This window comes from Ahaetulla prasina, chromosome 3 (assembly GCF_028640845.1).
Source record: "Ahaetulla prasina isolate Xishuangbanna chromosome 3, ASM2864084v1, whole genome shotgun sequence".
NCBI lineage: Eukaryota > Metazoa > Chordata > Lepidosauria > Squamata > Colubridae > Ahaetulla > Ahaetulla prasina.
Window position 1 is genome coordinate 47,294,482 of NC_080541.1, and position 21,911 is coordinate 47,316,392.

The window sequence follows — 21,911 nt, forward strand, 5'->3', positions numbered from 1 at the left end:
TATAAAAATAATCTGGGGGAATCTTCTGTACTTTTCTAAAGATGAACAATATATATAGTAGTCTGGGCATCTTATTTGATCATGACATCTGAAAATCAGACTTTGTTCTGATTTTCCTATCCATTAATACAGGCAACATAAGACAGGTTTAGTCAGTCATACATGAACAGAACCCTACTATCCTAAAAAAACCTATGAAATACCTCATTGCAGTATAATTATTTTTGCAAATAATTTATTCAATCTAGGTAATGGTATTCTATAATATTAGGAAAGTTTGTGGTATACCAAAAATATTTCTGAAGGTATTGGATAAAAATATATTTAATCACCTGCCATATGTGTTTTGTTAGTCTAAAAATGTGGATCACAATAGGAATGAAGAAAAATATATATTTTAAATACTTTGCTATCAGTTTAATTGCTGAAATGATTGTCATTTAAGTTTAATCATTAATCTGTATTTAAGAAAAGAAAATGTATAAATTATGTTAGTTTTCTGTCATGGTGATTTATAACAATATAGACATTTATTTTAATTCTGTTAGAAAAATAGAATCTTTAACTATTTTGATAAATTTGCCTGAAATATTTTGAACATTTACTGTTTTCCTTATTTTCCAAATGGGCAATACATTAAAATACAATATTGGGTTGATTTTATTTTTGTATGGACCAAAATTGAGAATCTATTAAAAATATTTATTGTTTTTTTTATAGTACTTTTTTCTCATCAGCAATGTTCAAGTCACATTTTACTTCATTATACTAACAGCAGCATATATACATGGTACTGAAAATGAGCCATTTTGTTTTTAAACAGATTGCAGATGAAAAGAAACCATTCATTGCTTACTGTAATTACTAGAGCACTAATTACCTCTAATCACTGACATCCAGGGTCAATAAGGATGACAACAGAAACAGCCTTTCAAAGCAAGCTGTAATTTTTTTTTTATTATAGCTATCACATTTTGCTAGAAGCGTTAAAAGTTGTTGATTTATTTTTTTTTCTATTTGCAGTTTGACGGTGAAAACATGTATATGAGTATGACAGAGCCGAGCCAGGAGTATGTGCCAGCCAGCCAGGTGGGTTAATTAATCTTCTCTGTCTTGTTTCAAATTGTAATTAAACAAATTCAAAGAATTGCATTGCAAATGAGTGGCACTATCAGTAACTGCTGCAATCAGAAATAATCATAATTTATAAACAAAGCATTTAAGCCTTCTTTCTAGCTAATGAGATAGCACTGATAAAGCATCAGAGTTGACAGTTGCTGAAGACACTACACTTGTTTGTGCTCCAGAATGGAAGCAGCTGTTTTGCCAGCATGATCATTGCCAAACAGTTGTTATACCTTTAGGAAGTAATCTTTACAGGTGCCTGCTATTTGTTTATCTAACTGCAGACAAGTTAATCATTGTCAGCCACAGGTGCCATAGACTATTGTCTATTGCTTTACTGTTGTATGCAGGCCTATTTGACAAAATGGCTCATTCAGATTTGAAGGCTGATGGAGAGATTGTCGTAATTGCTTTCCAATCCATTGTTTCTCTTATTCAGAAAAGACCTGTTAGCCTGGGAGGAATGTCCAACTAATCCAAAAATAAGTAAGGAAATAATTGATCGCATGTGTGGGTATACCAGGGAGACTAAAGACAATAGTCTTCTTCCGTTGCTAATAGATGGTTATTAATAGCATAATTGTTTTAAATATATCTTTATTTAGATAGCATCTAGTAGAAATTAAAATATATCCTTTCAAGCCTTTGAAATAGAGATCACATGATTAATGCAGTGTGTAATTTCTTTTGTTTGTGCTATATCATCTCATTGGAAGAACCCAAGCTTTTAAGTATTGGCAATATAGAATCATAGCAGTAATAAAGTCAGTTTATTAAAACGAAGATTTGACTAACATCTGACTCAGAACGTTGCTTTCAGATAAAAATGTAGGAGGACAGAGATAAGAGATATCAGCCTAAAATCCCTACATAGCCACAAGGAAACTGAGTCCAACCTCCCTTGCATTCCATGGACCAATATTTAATTCCAAGCAAGTGCTAACCATTAGGTTCATTGGTGCATTTAGACATTGCTCAAGACTTATTTAGTTATAGCAAAATACTTAATTATGTGAATGCAGACAATGCACATGAACAAGTTAATGTTCATGAATGTGCATTTTTGTCCATGGTGAAAAATTACAACTATCTATTTTTTTCCTGATTGATAGTTCACATTGTTTATGCACAGATCATGCACTATATATATGTGTGTGATTTAATTGGCCTATAAACATTTACATTTGGCATTCTTGTGTACAATTTTATCCAAGAGCTGAAAATAAAATGAATTGAAAGTGGATATAAGTTAATGCTCCTGTTAGAAGTATCTAAATAGGGTCCCTAAACGTTTCAGTAGGAATCTGGTTTTTTCTAGAATTGGTCAATTTGAGATGTCAAATTTCCGTATTAATACACATGACTTTTGTCCTGGTTTCACTGATGATGATATCCATTCAGCTGTGTCTGACTCTTGGCAATTCTTTGGGCCAGGTCTTTCCACATCTTTCAATCTTGCACTACTTCTTTGAGTGGTTCTATACTCTGGCTGTTGTCAACTTTGATGGTTATTTGGTGGCCTGGTTTCCTTTTATCACTAATTTTTCCAAACATGATTGCTTTTTTCTCCAGTGAATTGCCCCATACGACATCGCCAAACTGGTTTAACTACTCTCACACAATTGCTATGGTAGTTCATAATTTACTCTACAGATAACATTTAAAGGATGTCTCAGAGAGTTGCCTGAATGATTTGGATTTTTAATAGGAGCATACAGAAGAATAGTCCAAAATCAGTCCAAGGTTCCAAAAGCCATACCAGGGTTGTCAGTCAGTCCAGAAGTTAGAGATTCAAAGGTTTTTACATAAACAAGGTCTTCAGGAATATCACACAAGAACCAAAGATAGGACATTGGTATAAGAACCGCGGTGGCGCAGTGGTTAGAGTGCAGTACTGCAGACTATTTCTGCTGATCACCGATTGAAACTCACCAGGCTCAAGGTTGACTCAGTCTTCCATCCTTCCGAGGTCAGTAAAATGAGGACAAAGATTGCTGGGGGCAATATGCTGACTCTGTAAACCGCTTAGAGAGGGCTGTAAAGTACCCGTGAAGTGGTATATAAGTCAAAGTGCTATTGCTATTGTTTTCAGCAAAGGGAACATGGGTCAGGACTGCCAGTTAAATTAGACTGCAATGTGCTACCACTAATCAAGAGATTTACTCCCTTGTTTGGCAAGGAACCTGATAGAAAGATTCTGTTTTCTACTTGTCAGGTAAGGGACTTGGAGGCTTTACATTATCACCATCTGGCTACTCCAGCTGTCCAGGTACTGCCTGTTTTTTAATCAGTCTCATGTGACTCTGGGATCAGTGTTTTCTGAGGTTTATATCCATAGATTCAGCTGGAACTGCTTCTTCAGAGCTTTGGTTATGATAGGTGTAAGGCTCAAATAGCCGTGATTAAGTAATTAGAAGTTTGTAAAAGATAGCTAGGTTCCTTGTACTAAATTTAAGTAAAAAGCATACAGTTATGATGCTTTTTTTAATTTACGAAGGTAATTTTTAGATGTGTTGTTTATTTATAAGCTAGTTAGTTATTTGTGGAAGTAAGAAAAGAAAATGTTTTAATTGAAATATCACCAAATTTATTCTAGGGATCCAATAATGCAGCATATAACATGTCAAATAATAGTTTCCTCCAGATTGATTTTTTAAACTTAATTTTCCAATAAGCATCGTACTCAGAACTTGAATTCCTGGAAAAAGAACATTTTAAGTATTATTTAAATGGAACATTTGAAAACTACTGAACATATTTCTGTCATAATTATAACTTTACTGTATTTCTTTTATAACATAAGGATCATTTACAAAAGTAGATCATATTGTTCAGTTTTAGGGAATGAGACAGGGAGGCAATTAACAGTTCTTTTGAAACAAAGAACTGGTATGATTGAACTTGCTTATCTGAGAATTCTCTATGTTTTGCTGGTAATTTTGAATATAAATGTTTGAGTAAAAATTGGGAGAGAAATTTTTGTGTAACCTTTGTGCCCAAAACTTGTCTTGACAAGTTTAGCAGTATTGTTAGATTAAAGCAAGTAGGCATCGGCTTACTTATATCTTCAGGGCTTTGAATCAAAAGAACTAATTGAATTTATTTGAAAGTATAGAAGCACAAACTGTCTGAATGACTGCTGTTACAAAGCAGCTGCTACTTTTCAGAGAATCATTATGTTTCTCTTTACAAGAACCAATACTAAACAACTGCATTTTCTAATGTGGTCATTGCCTTCTGCTGTTCCTCTACATGAGGAACATATATGCATATATTTAAAAAAGCAGCTTACTCATGTTATATATTTTAATTAATGAATATAAAATAGATCGAAGATTCTTAAAAAGGGAATGGAAGCAAAATGGATATCCTGATTTATTTAACCAGTTAGCATTTATTATTTATTTACCTCCTTTCAGAATTCTTTCTATCCTCCCAAAGTAGTTGGACCATTACTTACTTACTTACTTACTTACTTACTTACTTACTTACTTACTTTCTTTCTTTCTTTCTTTCTTTCTTTCTTTCTTTCTTTCTTTCTTTCTTTCTTTCTTCATCCATCCATCCATCCATCCACCCATCCCTCATATTTATATGGCTGCCCTCTCATGGAAAAGTAATTCTGGGCAGTGTATGCTAAAACTATGAAAGAGTTAACATACAAGAACTATTATTCAGAAAAAAATTAAAAACCAAGAAATGGGCCATCAGATAAACCTTCCAATACTCTTTACAGGCAGTTTTGTGTAGAGCCTATTACTGTAAACTATTGAGTGGTGACTGGCATAGGTAACTGTGAATACAGCCCACCAATGTAGGAATGGGTGCAACTGGCACACTATGCAGTGCAGAAGCCCTCCTAGCCGTGACCCCAACCTGCTCTTTGACCAGGAGTTGTGAATCCACAAAGACTGGATCTGAGTTGCTAAAATGTGAGCTACCATCTATAAAGTAATGCAGAAAATGCTCTTTGCTGCCATTTAATGACTATTTGTGGCCTAGATGTGGCAGGTCTAAATAAATCTAAACAAACAAAAAGATGCTAACCAGAGGTACCAGAAGGTAAAGTCTAGCTGACTAAAATTATGTAGTGGTTGACAGGCTCCTTCCTCCATTTCTCTTAAGGAATTCTTCTCACGAGGTGATTGGTGGCAGCTGTGCTGAGGGGAAAGGAGAACAAATTATCCAGCTAAGTGGACTACTGAGTGGCTGATTTTTAGTTATAAGACCCATGACTTATTTTGTTGCGTAGCATGAAATAAAAGTATTATTTAAAATAATTAAATTTTAGCAACCCTATTTCTACAGTTATACATGTTGTGTGTGCTTTAAAACGAAAGATGATCTTAACAGTACTTAGCCTTGGTTAGAATGTGCATTAATGGAAGAATCCTTGTGTCTTATTTTAAGACTTTTAAAATCAATTTATCACCTTAAGGCTAACATAAATAAAAACACACACGTCAGTTATGAAAAGTAGAACATCAAACATCTGTATAATTTGGTAATCCAAGACAAGTTGCCTTACAGCATTACTTGACAATTATCATTTCTGTTCAATTTTCAAATCAGTACATGCTTTGGGACTTATGTACTAAGTTGCTAAGTAGCAACATATGGCTTACTACTGTTCTTGTGATGTTGCTGCAAGCAAAGATTACAATACTAGACTTGAAATGATTTCCACAGACAGCCATTCTTGGAAATAAGCCAGAAGTATAACTGTACCATTAAAATTAATATTCATTTAGCTTGTCCCAAAAGACCGGTGTTCCTAGGCTGGTGTATATTTTATATATGTAAATATTGTATTCTTAGCAACAACTATTAACATAGAACTATGGATTCCAGATAGAGTTTACAATTATTTTACTATGTTCTTATCTACATTTACCAAGTAAAATATGGCAATTTTATTAATAGTTAAACTTTAGCATAGGAAAAATAAACTTTTATATTTTAAAATTGTGACAATTTTCTGTATGAATTTCCTGGCAATATTATACATATATTAATATAACAAAGAAACTCGTGGGACTAAGCACTTTCTTCTAATGTGGAACACTCTTCAGAGTTTACTTGTAAACTCAAACCGGGGGAAACATTATTTAACATAGTCTTCCATTCTGATGTCCTCTAGATGTGTTAAACTTCTCCTGGAGCTAGGATACTAGGCCATTTTGGTGGAATGAATTCAGTATATCTGGAAAATATCTGATTAGGGAATAATGAACACATTGGAGATAGTTCCCACTGCTGACTGATTGCTTTAAAAAGTCTTTAGACATCTGATAACCTGAAATATAAAAATTGGTCTGCGCTTTGGAATTAATTTTCATAGATGATAGTATAAAAGTTAATATTCATCACATATGAGTGAATTTCTCATTCTTTTCACTGATTTAATATGATAATACAGCATTCAATGTCTGTGTATTTTGTTTTATAGTTGCATTGTTGATTGGCTTTGTATATTAATGGTTGTATTTTTTTGTTTTATAGCAGATTTCTCTTAATCGGTATAATAAGCATGTATTATGTTGTAGCCTATTTTTTTCCCCTTTTTATGTTGATATCTGTGCCTTGAAGTTTATTTGGTTTATCAAACATATATAAGATAACAGATAAAAGTATAAACATGATTATGAATACATAAAATAAAATAAAAACAAATAAAAAGGGACTTTAGGACAGGGACGGTAGGCACGTTGGTGCGCTTATGCATGCCCCTTACAGACCTCTTAGGAATTGGGTGAGGTCAACAGTAGACAGTCTAAGGTTAAAGTTTTGGGGAAGAAACCAAAGAGTCAGGTAGTGCATTTCAGGTACTGACCACTTTGTTGCTGAAGTCATATTTTCTGCAATCAAGTTTAGAGCGGTTTACCTTAAGTTTGTATGCATTGTATGCTCATGTATTGTTGTGGTTGAAGCTGAAGTAGTCATTGACAGGTAGGACATTATAGCAGATAATTTTATGTCCTACGCTTAGGTCAGACCGAAGACGGCATAGTTCTAAGTTGTCTAAGCCCAAAATTTCAAGTCTGGTGGTATAAGGTATTCTATTGCAAGCAGAGGAATGGAGGAATCTGCTCGTGAAATATCTCTGAACTCTCTCAATTGTATTAATGTCCAGTATGAAGTCCAGGTTCCAGACGAGCTGTATTCAAGAATTGGTCTAGCAAATGTTTTTTATGCTCTAGTTCCATGATGGAACCACAGGTCGCACGCGGAGCCATATCTGTGGGCACGCAAGCGTTGCCCTAGCTCAGCTCCAGTGCGCATGCATGTACTGGCCAGCTGGTTTTCAGGCCTTCCAGGCCCACTGGAAGTCATGAAACAAGCCATTTCTGGCCTCCGGAGGGCCTCTGGTAGGGTGAGGAAGGCCATATTTGCTGTCCCCAGGCTCCTAGAAAGCCTCTGGAGCCTGGGGAGGGCAAAAAATGGGCCTACCGGGCCATCACGTGCCAAAAGCGGGGGAAGTGCAGGGGGTCACACACGCATGCATGGGGCGGGGAGCATTGAATTATGGGTGTGGCCACATGTATGCATGACCCCCTCATTATTCCCCAACTTTTGGCATGCGATGGCAAAAAGATTAGCCATCACTGCTCTAGTTAGTAGTACAATATTATCAGTGTATATGAAGTGTATATGAAAGAGAAAACATACACCTCATTTTTAAAAGTATATTAGTTTTGCCCCATTTTACACTCTTCCTTGCCACAGTTATTAAGTGAATCATTGCAATTTATAAGTTAGTAACATGGTTGTTAAATGAACCTGGCTTCCCCATTGACTTTGCTTGTTGCAAAAGGTGCAACATGACTGTGGAACACAGTCATAAATATGGGTCAGTTGCCAAGCATCTGAATTTTAATCATGTGATCATGGGAAACCTACAAAGGTTGTAAGTGTGGAAAATCACATTTTTCAGTGCCGTTGTAACTTTGAACGACCACTAAATGAACTGTTATAAGTCGAAGATATTACATGATTGAACATTATTTGATGTAATTTGTCTACTGCTGACCTCACCCCATTCCTAAGAGGTCTGAAAGGGGCGTGCATAAGAGCACCAGTGTGCCTACCATTCCTGTCCTTATGTTCCCTTTAGCTGTATTCATTTTATGTTTTCAATTTATGCTCATATATTTTATCTAATGTGTATTTGATGAGATAAATAAATAAATAAAATGCACATTATATTTGAACATTATTTGATGTGCATTACATGATTGAACATTATTTGGCTGCTGCCTAGGTTTGTTTGTGGACATGACAATACTTTGGAACTTCTTATTAGACAATAGCAGTGAACTGTTTCTTATGGTTAAGGTTCCCACTATAAAGGCAGCTTGACCTAAGGACCTTTGACCCAGTAAAACAATAACAATAGCATTCCACAGATTAATCTATTTAGTCTCCCAACGTCTGGCATCTCAACAAGCCCAAATTACTTACTCCAACTGTCTTCAGTATAGCATTCAAATGATTACTCTGTACAATCCCAGAGGTATTCATTACAGATAAAATTGCTCTTTCTACCTTGCATACAGGCTGGATTTTCAATGGGAAATGAAAGGCTGCCTGGAAAATAGGATACCTAATTAAGTTAAACTACTCTAGCATTTGGCTTGACATCTTCATTACTCAAAATTAAAAAGATGCTTCACTCGAGCACACAGATTACTATTGTTTATGTTGTTGTCTTAAATTGGCGTCTTACACAGCATCCTGTTTTCCAGAATTATATCTTTTAATAGTTCACATATTTCTTGCAGTTTATAAAAATGTCTGAAGAATCAGGAGAGCTACTTATAATAGTCCTTACATACAATAAGTACAAGTAGTCTTATGGCTCAAGGCAAAATTGTTTAAATGGCTTTCTGGACTTGCATGCAGAAGGTTCAGTTTTAACTTTATATTTATTAAATTACACCATTTTTATAAAGCTCAGTACAATGTAATAGAATAAATTGCATTGTAATTATTCCAAAGCTAAAGCACGCCTTCTGTGAGAGATTCCCAAAGAGTTGAAAATCTAGGGTTTTATTTTTGCTTTTAGTTTATTTTAAATACTGATCCTTTAAACAATCCTTTCATCAGAATTGCAGATTTTTTGTGTGTATCCCAGGTGACATCATATTCATGTCTATATTTGTATCTACTGTATATTTGTATTTGCTGTATATAGCTGAAATCTCTGGGGGAAAGTAGTTGATGTGAAGTCAATCTGTGATTGAAAGTGTCCTCATTTAATATTAGTTTTGCATCTTTTAATGTTGTCTTAAATTGAATTATTTATAGGAATTATGTCATTTAGAGTGAAATTACTCAAAAGACTTTTGATTTTGTCTTGCAATCTGCTGTTTTTAAGACGACACTTAGCCAACTATTGTGTCTCTAAGTGATCAGTCCATATACATAGCATGCTGCTTTGGGATTCGGCCTCAACAATAATGTAGTTTGCTGTCATAAAATCTTGAATTTCACATGGTATTTATTGGCAGTGCCCAGACCCCATCATGGCTGTGTTGGAAGAGGAGCTTTGTACTGTCCATTCCCATGGAAAGTAAATCTCACCTTTCCTTGTCACAATATTGTGTTTTCTGCACACTGAAGTGAGTATGTAATGTACACTATGAGTGAAAGCATGCTTATGACATCAAGACAAATACAGATAACACAGAATTAAACATAACGTAACATAATAACAGAGTTGGAAGCGACCTTGGAGGTCTTCTAGTCCAACCCCCTGCCAAGGCAGGAAACAAAAGGAACATTTGCTGATGGAGTTCTGTATTGCACTCTGTTTAAGGATTTCTCAATGAATTTGTCCTTTCAAAGCTAATATTTAAAACAAATTCACTATAAATTTACATATTGACCACATGAGTCTAAATGATTGTTTATCTATACAATTTATAGTGTAGTGACTTTGAATGACATACAAAAATTTAAAACCAAAGGAAGTGTAAATAAGTGTAAACAAGAAAAATAAAGCAAACAATAATAGTTTGTGTCTCAAGAATATCTCTGTTCAAAGAATCCATAAATTCAACATAAGAAAATCCAAAAGGAGAAGTAGGTCAACTAGAGTGCAAGAATAAAATATTTTAATTTAGAATAGAATAGAATTTTTATTGGCCAAGTGTGATTGGACACACAAGGAATTTGTCTTGGTGCATATGCTTTCAGTGTACATAAAAGAAAAGTAACCATTATGCAATACTGGTGTGTTTTAACTGCTTAATGTTTATGCCGCAGTCTCCAGAATCTCCATTCTCTATCAACTTCTTCTAATCCTTGATTAACCAGTCAGATGAATTACTCATTAGAAGGGTTGGTCTTACAATACATTTGCAACTCCCTAGATGCCTCTCAGTTAAACTAGAGAAATAACAAAGCAGGATTAACTTGTCTGTGGTGGTTCCTTGTGCTGATAAAACAGGGTTTAAATCAATATGTTCCTGAAATTTGCAGTAGTAAACCTGAACACAGTAAGAGTGGGTAGGACTTTTTAAGGAGGACAACCACTTTGGAGACTGGCTTTGTTTGCCATTAACTTCTTTGATACAAGCCAATATGATAGGCATTAATTATAAAACATGTGAAAAATGGTTGCAGGAATTGGGTATATCTAGTTTAATGAAAAAAAGGACTAGGAGGGATGTGATAGCATTGTTCCAATATCTAAGGGTATGTCACAAAGAAGTGGGGAGGCGTCAACCTATTTTCCAAAGCACCTGAAGGCTGGACAAAAATCAATGGATGGAAACTAATCAAGGAGAGAACTAAGGAGAAGTTTCCTGACACAAATTTCCTGACAGTGTGAACAATTAATCAGTAGAACCACTTGCCTCCAGAAGCTGTGGTGCTCCAACAGTGGAGGATTTTAAGAAGAAATTGGACAACCATTTGTCTGAAATGGTATAGGGTCTCCTGCTTGAGCAGGGGGTTGGACTAAAAGAACTCTAAAGTCCCTTCCAATTCTGTTATTCTGTTAATCTATTAATCATGCCATCAGGTAAATATGTAATTTAATGATTGCTCTTGTGCAAAGTCAACTTTGTTTGTGCTGCTTATCCATTATATAACATTATAGAAATAGTAATTACATAAGAGAACATGGATAATGTTCTCTTATCCATGATACATTGACAACATAACTTAATATTTTGCTCAAAGGACACAAAAAAGATCACTCACAATAACTACTTGAAATTATGAATCATTGAAAGCATTACTCAATGCAGTTTTCTTCTCAACTATAATCTGTATCTGACAAGAGCAAAATAGAATAGGAAACGAGAGGATCTAAGCCAGGGGTGATACACTCAATTTCATTGAGGGCCGGATCAGGGTTGTGTTTCACCTCAGAGGTGGGCGTGGCCAGGGTAGGCATAGCCAGATCAATATAACTTATGTTTGGGGCTCCTGTAGTGGCCAGAACGCTCTGCCAGGGAAAACGGGTTCCCGAGCTCCGTTTTCGTTTGCGATAGCCTACTGCAACCTTCTGTCAGCAAAAATGGAGCTCAGGAGGGCCGTGGGAGCTCCGTTTTCACTGGCAGAGGCACTACAGGCCAGTCCTTCACTGTTTCCAGGTGGCCCCGCAAGCCAGATCCAAGCACCACGCGGGCCGGATCTGGCCCCTGGGGCCTTGAGTTTGACACCCCTGATCTAAGCAAATAGCAAATGTTTAGAAAAAAATTGGCCATTAAAGTGCTGTTATAACTTCTACTTAGCTGCCACACCAACACTGCTAACGCTGTAAAACATATAGTTCTGCTGAAATGGAGTACTTGCCAAATGTTTCTAAAGAACAAATAGTTAACAAAAATGAACACAATTTACTCTAAATATTGGGAAAAGGGGAAAAAGAAATTCCTTTTTCAAACTAATTTTCTAGAAATGTTCATTTGCCTTGTTGGCATCCAGTGTGGTGCTGTTGTTTCACTATTATTTAGAAAATTATCGCTCCAGTTCTGTCCGTCATTTACCATCTGCTTAATTAATATTGTCAGCCAGCAGGAAATTGAAAACAGAGAAATCAACATTTAGGTGAATGTCTTTATATTAGTTTGCATAAAATATTTGTACGTAGTGTGCAATATGCAAAGGTGCAATGTGACTCATTTGAACAATGTATGCACTTCTGTGCACACAAATACAATCTATTTTGCTCTCATTATATCTTAAACTGTTTTATCTTAGCTTGCATTTAAAAAGGAATGTAGACCTGGATCTGGGATTGAGGGGGGAATGAGTGAACTTAAAAAAAGGATTTAAAAAAATTATTCAGTCCTAAAAAGAGGGCAGTGTAAGGAAGAAAATCAAAATAAGCCCACCTTGATTTTATTTGATGTAAGATGGAGTAGAGAGAAACTTGGACAGGTTTTCAAGTTTCTGTTATTCTTTTTAAAAACAATAAAGAGCAATCTTTGGAATGGCTACTGTGTCTGTTTCTTGACCTTGCCTATTTTGAAGGGCTGACATTGATCTGAATGCCTCTGTAGTCTCCCATCAGAGAGACAATGGAACCAGCCCTCTAGATCTAAAATTTGGTGGTAGATCTTTGAGGTAACTCACTGTCTCTAGAACCAGTTTTTGAGGCATTGTTACAACATCATCAATAGCAGATTGATTGGTTGGTTGGTTGGTTGGTTGGTTGGTTGGTTGGTTGGTTGGTTAATTGATTATGCCATTTTTTACTCCTAGCAACTACATAGATAGATTTTCTCTATGATGATCTATAACATATTTTTTTCAGGTCTCCTGGTGGTGCCTTCATGGCTACTGTAACTTAGTCCATCCACTTAGTTGCTGGTCGTTCTCTCCTTCTCTTTCTTTCCAGTTTTGCTAGCAATAGAGCCTTTTCCAGAGAGCTAGGATTTTGCATAATGTATCCCTAATAGAGCAATTTGAGCTTGATCATTTGTGCCATGAATGAGAACTCTGGGCTGATTTGTTTGATGATGCATCAGTAACAGATGGATATACAAATAACAAACTGCACAATGCCATGATGCAGCTAGCACAATAATTTGGATAAGCCTTACCTCAGCTGAAAGCAGTTCCACAAGTTATTACACAGCTGGCATCGCTCTCTTGTCCAGAAAGTCTACTGGTGAAATTTGGGCGTGGGTGTCTCAAAATCAATTCTTGACTTTCATGATGCAGTATGAATCATTTATGGTTCTATTCCAGTGATATTTCCTATAGATTGGTCCAAGACCACCTTTGTCCTTAGTCTGCCGAAAAAGCAGACAAATAGCTCATGCTGCTCATTGAGGGCAATAATGGATTATTGGAAATTACCAGAATTGTTTGCAAAGTTTTAGAGATGCTTTTTATCCAGGAAAACACCAGCAAATTAGTTGAAGTAAGAACATTGTTGAGTTTGTGAGTATATACAGTAGTGGATTTCCAGTTATATGTCAGAGATGAGCATTGGAATGACTGTGCCCTGATTAACCCATTTTGGGAATAACTTTTAATGATTTTTTGTAAAATGTTGAGAAGAACTTTTGATGATTTTTGGTAAAAAATTTAAATAAAGACTCATTGCATTTATCTATCATCATGTCTCCTTTTCAAGCAATCTTAGGCTACCATAGCCTCTACTGTTCCTCATTTTCAGGAAAGATATGCCACTCAGCTCCTCTTAAGAGAGTAGTTAGATTTGGCCAAGGCCAAAGATCCTGATTAGCTAAGTTGACACAAGCAATAATTGTGGATGGACATAAGTATTCAGTGTTAAGATTGTTCTTATTAACATAAAAAACCAGAGTCAGAACTGGGTATTTTCATATAACACATTTTGTATCGAAGGCTAATTTTCACTGGATATAGCAAATTGAATTTATTATTCTTTTATGCACTATAGAACAACACTTAAGAACAAGATTTTCTCCACTTGTATTGTTTCTGCTCTTGAGTGGCAATGAGTGTTAGGAGGCCTTTTTGATCTAATATTAATTTTATAAATTGCATTCCACTTCTCTAGCTCCTATTCAGCCCCGTGAAGGCTCTTAGAAAATTGTAATGAAGCCTTAAATTTAGCCACTGAGGTGGAGAGAATTCTACTTAATGGAAGCAGTGAAAATATTAAAGCTTTTAAACCTTCAAGAAAACTTTTCTCATTCATTGCCTTAATACAATATATAGGTACTTTAAAGTGTGTAAAGAACTATTTCTTAACATTATGCCAGTCATAAACTTCATTTTGCTTGTAAACTTTATATTGTTTACAGTGTTTGAAAAAGTGTTTTGTCACTTTGAAATAGTAATGGATTTCTTTGCTTTTCATGGTAGTTTGATTAAAACTTTTCTTTCATCTTTCCACAGTCTTTTCCTGGTCCAAGCCTTGAAAGTGAAGATTTTAACATACCTCCCATCACTCCACCTTCATTACCTGACAATTCACTAGTGCATTTGAATGACACAGAATCTGGTTACCCTTCACTGTGTCACCCTATCAACCATAATGGCCTGCTTCCATTCCACCCACAAAATATGGATCTACCTGAAATCACAGTCTCTAATATGCTTGGCCGAGATGGAACGATGCTTTCAAATTCTTTGTCTGTGGTAAGCTTATTAATTGCATATCTGTTTGTGTGTATGCATATGTGTATACATGTATCTATTTATCTAAGGAAGATTTTTCAAAACAAATGTACTATTTGTAATTTGGTAAGAAGCTTACTTTAAATTATACCTAATATAAGAGATTTGGGGATTGAAAAAATTATTACCCTCCTTCCCAAATCATTAAGGATACTTCTAATTTTGAAGTTAGAGGAATCTTTTAACATAATGAAGGTAGTTTTGCTTGTTGCTAGCTAGATACAATATATATATCGTGGCAGAAGTAGAAAGGCAATCCGATTGTGGATACTTCAGCAGATAAAACACTGCTGTACTATATATAATTCCTGGAAGCCAGAGATAAATAAAATGGATGAACACCTTGTAATCTGCAAATCTTTGATCTCAAGACTTCAAGTTCTCCTTCAAAACCTTATTAAGGGTCCTCAGTAAATGCTCCTGAATTGTATTGTTTTACAGGGACATAACATTATATAGAGATTAACTATATTTAATATGTCATTTTAAATACACTTAAATGTAACTAAATTAAGTTTTGAAACTATTGTGATCCCATCCACTTTCTGAAGAACAGCCTCTGGCATGCCACTCAAAGACCAGAATGTATATGCCAATGTTTTCCAGATTGTGTAATATTTGACATGCTTGGAAGGAAGAAAATAATCTATAAAGCTGAAATCAAAGAAGGGAATGAGTTCTGCCACTATGGAATATTAATAGTTAATAATACTTTATCCTTGGATGTGGAAGGGTTATATTTGGGGAAGGAGTGTTTGTTTTTAATCTTCTAAGTCACTCAGAATCATTTGTGTGAGATGGGTTACTATATAACCATGATGGCCAACCTATGGCACATGTGCCACGGGTGGCATGCAGCGCCGTCTCTGTGGGCATGTGAGCTGTCGCACCAGTTCAGCTAAGTCGCACATGTGTGCACACCTCCTGCCGGCCAGATGGTCGTCAGGTCTCTGATGCATGTGTGGGGAGCGCACATGCAGGGGATGGGTATGGGGGGTGCACAAGCAATTGCTGGGGCGGGGGGCTTGCACGGGGGCCATGAGTACATTGCATTTTGGGGTTTTGGGCATGCATGCATTCACGCACATGCGCGCTTTGGGCACTCAGTCCGGAAAAGGTTAGCCATCACTACTATATAAATTACTTTTTTTTCCTGGATTGAATTAATTTCTTTTCCTAAATGCAGTCTAAATGCTGCTTCAAGTTTCACCTTTTGGGATGAAATGAATACAGACTTGATATAAAGAAAAATATCCGAATTATATGAAGATCTTAAGAGGATAAAGAATAATATTTAACACATGTGTACTGGATTCCAGTAATGGTATATTGCAAGACTGTTTCTCTATTGAGGGCTAGAGTTTATTTCTCTAAAAAACTGTAGTTTCATATTTATTTATTTCAGGGGAGGAACAGTAGAATTTTGAGAGCTTTCTCAGACTGAGAAAATCATTAAGAAAAAGTTAATACAGATAGTCCTCAACTTAAAATGGTTCATATAGTGACCATTCAAAGTTACAATGACATTGAAAAATGTGATTTATGACCATTTTTCAAAGTTACCGCCTTTGCAGCATCCCCATGATTATGTGATCAAAACTCAGATGCTTGGCAAATGGTTCATATTTATGACTGTTGCTGTGTCCCAAGGACATGTGATCACTTTTTGCGACCTTGGGGGAAAGCAAAGTCAGTGGGGAAGCCACATTTGCTTAACACCAGGTTACTAATTTATCAACTGCAATGATTCACTTAACGGTGGCAAGAAAAGTCATAAAATAGGGAAAAACTCACTTAACAAATGTCTCTTTTAACAAATTTTCGGCTCAATTGTGTTTGTAAATTGAGGACTTATAGTCGGTTAACTTTCAAGATACTTCGGGGATTTTAATAAAAAAAAACTTGAAGAAAAATATTGATAATTTAAAAGAAGAAAACACTGCAAGATTGTTCATGGTTTATTTAGGTTCAAGTCATTTGCTTCTTTTAAGTGATTTTTTTTTAATAGTAGAGCCTAGATTTTTAACAAATTTAAACTTTTACTATTATATTTAATTTTTAATTTATGAGGAAGGTGAGCAGATCTTACAGTATTATTTTACATTGATTTTACAGCTCATATTTTAAAAAAGCATGTCTCTATAATTTTGAAAGGAACTAATCTATGAAAATCATTTTGGCTGATACCTGAAAACATCAGCTACTATTTAATTTAAAATGTACTATTCATGCAAGACTATGATATTTCACAATATTAGAAGTATGAATCATGCCTTTTTCTCATTATAACTCTACCAGCCACATGTAATAAAACATTTGGCTCACATATGCCCCATGAATTTATAGCTATAGTTGGAAGGTTCCCTGGAATCATACCTCTAGGTTAGGTAGTGAATAGGTAATAGAAGTGAAAGATAATGGAAACAAAATGTAAGGTTGTTAGAACAAAAATCAAGTATGTAACAGGAAAAGAAGTAGGTACAGTTGATTTTGTAATAATATTCATGAAAAGGTTTTGGAATTATGATTGTTCAGAAACTGAATATTAAACGTAAGTGTGACAAGTTATCAAAGAAGGTAAATGCAATTTTAAGCTTCATCAATAAATGTAGTTTGTTAATTCCATTCTATTCTGTATTGGCTAGACCTATATCAAAATTTTTGTCGAGGTCTCATTTTAAGACTGATTACCAAACAATTGGGAGAGGTGGAAAGAGGGCAACAAGAATATAAAGAGAATAAGTCTTAGGAGAAGGCACTGCAGAAATTTTGGAAAAGATAGATGGCAGATATGATGGCATTATTTAAGACCTGCTATTGTCCAAGAGTGCAGGACATGGAATAGTGGTTTAAAGGAAAATGAAGGGGAAATTTTTATTTGAATTTTTGCCCTGAGCAGAGTATTAGATTGTGTCCCCAGTTCTGTTGTAAATAAGACAGTTGGTGAGTTTTGCCCCATTTTCCTGATAGGAGACTCGAGACTCCAGGCATGGGATTCACTCTGTCTTCTAGCTCTACAGACTGGGTTGCAACTTGAAGAGACGTCCCCCTCTGCTGACTCTCCCAGTTTCAACTCAGTCTTGAGCTAGTTCAGACTTGTTTTGAGAGCATTATAAAGTGAACTTAGAGTTGGTTTAAGTTGAGGAATTGTTCGGCTTTTTGGAGGCAGTGGGTAGAGCCTGAGGCTCGAGACTGCTTCAGCATTTTTTTCGCGCTGACAAGCAGCATGCAGCAGCTGTTAGAGCTGTCGAAGCTGGGTTGTTGTTTTTGGGGGGAGACTGCTGACTGGAAAACAGCCATTTTGAAGTGCCAGGACAGGGGAGCAGCCTCAGCTGGAAGGCTGATCGAGCCAGAGCCCAAGGACAGCGGTGGATTACCCCAGCAGTCCCTGATGGCCGCAGAGAAGCTAAGTAGCGATGCAAGGGTATTTACAGTGGTGGCAGGGTTTTTACTGCCATGCGGGCCCTTTTTTTTTTTTTTTTTTTTTTTTTTACATTTATACCCCGCCCTTCTCCGAAGACTCAGGGCGGCTTACAATGTATAGGGCAATAGTCTCATTCTATTTGTATATATTTACAAAGTCAACTTATTGCCCCCCCAACAATCTGGGTCCTCATTTTACCTACCTTATAAAGGATGGAAGGCTGAGTCAACCTTGGGCCGGGCTCGAACCTGCAGTAATTGCAGGCTTTGTGTTCTTAATAACAGGCCTTACCAGGCAGAGCTAAACCGGCCCTTTTAAGTAAATTACAGATCTTGGGGTGCAGAAAAGGCCCAGATTCACTGCGGCTTCGGCGCTACGAAATTTGGGCGCGAAACGGCTACCAGAGCCTTTGGGGATAGCGGCAGTGGCCATTTTGTATGAACATCAATCACTGTTTCACAGCTGTAAAATTCAGCAGTCAGGTTGGCATCTAAGATGCCTTAGAGGTTTATCTCTGGTGAGGCATGCTTGCAAATTTAGGAGCGTGAAGGGCAGTAGCCCAAGCCTGCTGAAGAGCCTGGAAGCCCAAGCCATTGTGTGTGTGTGTGTGTGTGTGTGTGTGTGTGTGTGTGTGTGTGTATCTGGCTGCATACACGCCGGATATGGTCCAGAAATGGATCTCAGAGGCAATACAGCGCGGCTTTGAAGCTGCCAGACACCAGCATAGACAGTCATAGATTAGCGGAGGCATCCGTTCAGAGTTCCTTACAGCACATCTCAAACCATAGGGAGCTGCTGTCTCAGCAGAGCACTTCCTCTTCGGCCTCTCCTTCTGAGACTGATGATCCTTAGACAGTGGTCAACTAGACCAGGAGCTGTCAGATGAGGAAAGATTCTTACCGGATCAACCTGTCTTCAAATGGTTGTTCCGCCCTCACTTGTTCAAGGCCTTACTATTTAAAGCGAAGACCTCAACAAAGTTGGGCACCGCTAACACAAGACCCGAAGGGTCTGTGGCAGAGCAGGATCCAGCTGAGTGGCTCTTCTCAGAGCTGGCCACAGAAACAGAAACAGAAGCCATTCTGGCGCCCCCATTATTTTTGGATACGATCCACAGGCAATGGGCTTCCCTGGGGGCATATCCAAACAGATTTCATATGAAAGGAAGTTTTATAATGTAACACCTGATCTCAATGACCTCCTACAGGTACCAGAGGTTGATGAGCCAGTGATGGCCTTGTTATCCCCCTCCGCAGCACTGGCAGAGGTGGAGGAGATGTTGAAGTCGGATGACCAAAAACTGGAGCTTGCGCTCCGAAAAGCTCACCAGGTAGCAACCTGGGGAATAAAGGCAGCCACAGATGCATCTTTCTTACCAGAGCTTCTCTGATCTCCATTGACCTCACGGAGGTGTACTTGCACGTCCCAATATCCCCTCAATACAGGCAGTACCTGAGGTTTTGCTACAATGGCAAACATCTCCAATATTGTGGCCTCCCGTTCGGTCTAGCATCAGCGCCTCGAGTGTTTACAAAGATCTTGGCAGCGCTGGGGGCTTCACTCAGGGCCAGGCCTGTTCGGATTCAAGCTTACCAGGATGACTTTCTGGTCCAATCAACATCTTACACAAGAGAGAGAGGGACTTAAAGACCATGATAGGCTGCCTGCAGGCCCATGGCTTCTCCATCAATGTGGGGAAGTGCCATCTCACACTGACGAATCATATTTTACATCTGGGGGTGGTAATCGATACCCTGAGTGGTCAAGTTTTCCTGTTCCCAGACAGACTGGTGAGCATCAGGAGCCTGATAGCGCAGTTCACTCCACCAGAGCAGTGTCGCTAAACTTACTCTCAACCCTATTAGGCAAGATGATTTCTTGCATCAGTTTAGTGCTTTTAGCACAGCTCCATGCATGACTTCTGCAGTGGGTCCTACTACTGTTTCAGAGGTTGGGCCGGGGCAGTTCCCCTGCCAGAGTTCAGGTACCGGCAGAGGTGTTGACATCTTTACACTGGTGGGCATCCAGTCGCATGGAAAAGGGTTGTTATTTCAGGGACCAGGACCATCTGCTGGTCACAACGGACGCCAGCCTTGACGGCTTGGGAGCCCATTGCCAAAACTTAGTGGCACAGGGGATGTGGTCAAGGACAGAGTCACGATGGAACATAAATTGACTGGAATTGAGGGCAGCCCGCTTAATGCTCAGGAAATTCAAGGGCAGGATTGCGGGTCATCACATGCTCCTGTTGACTGACAACGTGACCAAAAGCTGAGACAGGACCCCAAGAAATTGCAACTATCATAAATATAAGTTAGTTGGCAAGCATTTGAATTTTGATCATGTGACCACAGGGATGCTACAACTGTCGCTTAGTGTGAAAAATGGTCAGATGTCACTTTTTAAAGTGCTGTTGTAACTTCAAACCATCACTAAATGAACTGTCATAAATTGAGAACTATCTGCATATAATTGCTATCCTTGATCTGTCTGAATCCAGAGAAATACTTTTTCATTTTCTTTTTTCCATTTTTTCTTCTAATCCTGGGTATGTGGCACAAAAGCAATAACCAGAGTAACAAAGAAGACATTGTGTGGAGTAGCATATTGAAAGTAACCCAAGCCATATCATACAAAGATACCTTTCTTTTTGTGCTGATTATGATGAGACTTGATTGCAATATTTGCAAGGCCATAGAGATGTGATAAAATCTGAAAGATATCAACCTCCTTATTTTAAGAAAGTGTTGTTACCTCAGGGGGAAAAAAAAGCTAAACGTAAGACAGCAGTGTAATCTTGATAGAAACAAATGTAAATGCAATTTGAGGTTCACTCAACCAATATAAACTTTCTAAATGATAAGAAGCAATTATACCATTCTCTTCTCTCTTCATCACACAATACCTGTTCTGGACTTCAGAGTTTAAGAAAGATCTTTAGAAACTGAATCAGGTTAAGAAAATGGTAACAAAGATGAGTAGAGAAGTTAATATTAAGTATTATGAAGAGAGATTGAAAAAGATTAATATATTTTTCATGAGACATGAAGACTAGGAGGTAGGGATCAACTATCATATTTCAAGAAGGCATAAGAAGGTCAAGGCATGTCTTCTTTTTTTTCAGATTACGTGACAGATTTTCAGATTACAGAAATAATGAATTTAAATTGCAGGAATAAAGATTTTGATTACATTTTAGAAAATACTTCAAATCAGTGAGAGCATTATAACATTGAAGCCAGTTCTCAGTACGATGGATTTCTTTCAGTGAATGTGCTCAAGCGAACTCCGGACAGTAGGTCTGTGCAAAAATTTGAAACAAATGGTTCGTCAGTATGAGTGTGACACCTTACTTGAGGGGGATAACTCTTTTGCAAGTTTTGCACGGCTGCTTCACGTATTCCCAGTTGTCTGTGAGGGCATACACAAATAATAAACAGTTTCACTGGAGCCTTTAGCAAAGCAAAGTTGCATGAAAGGACATGATTGTAGAAACAGCTCAGAAACAATTTGAAGCAGCAATTTTAAAAGACATGGCTACTTTGTATTTACTTGCTTACTTACTATTTGTTTGTTTGTTTGTTTGTTTGTTTATGTATCCTTAAGATTTATACTGATATTTATTGATTTCTGATTGCTTAATTATAGCCTATGACTATCATTAAGTGTTGTATCATTAAGTGTTAAATTTGTACCCTATGACTATCATTAAGTGTTATAAATGTTGTACCTT

At 37.0% G+C, this 21,911-nt stretch overlaps 1 protein-coding gene across 3 annotated transcripts in view; it reads left to right on the forward strand.

The window, feature by feature from the left end:
* Positions 1-21,911, forward strand: part of TOX (thymocyte selection associated high mobility group box) — a 229,538-nt gene that overhangs the window by 122,999 nt on the left and 84,628 nt on the right. For 2 of the 3 annotated variants that reach the window (XM_058177267.1, XM_058177268.1), the window contains exons 2-3: positions 1,024-1,089; positions 14,473-14,715. In XM_058177267.1, coding sequence (XP_058033250.1) covers positions 1,024-1,089; positions 14,473-14,715 — 309 coding nt within the window. Of the gene's footprint in view, positions 1-1,023; positions 1,090-14,472; positions 14,716-17,845; positions 18,179-21,911 lie in introns of those variants that run through there. The other variant, XM_058177269.1, reaches the window with a different exon arrangement.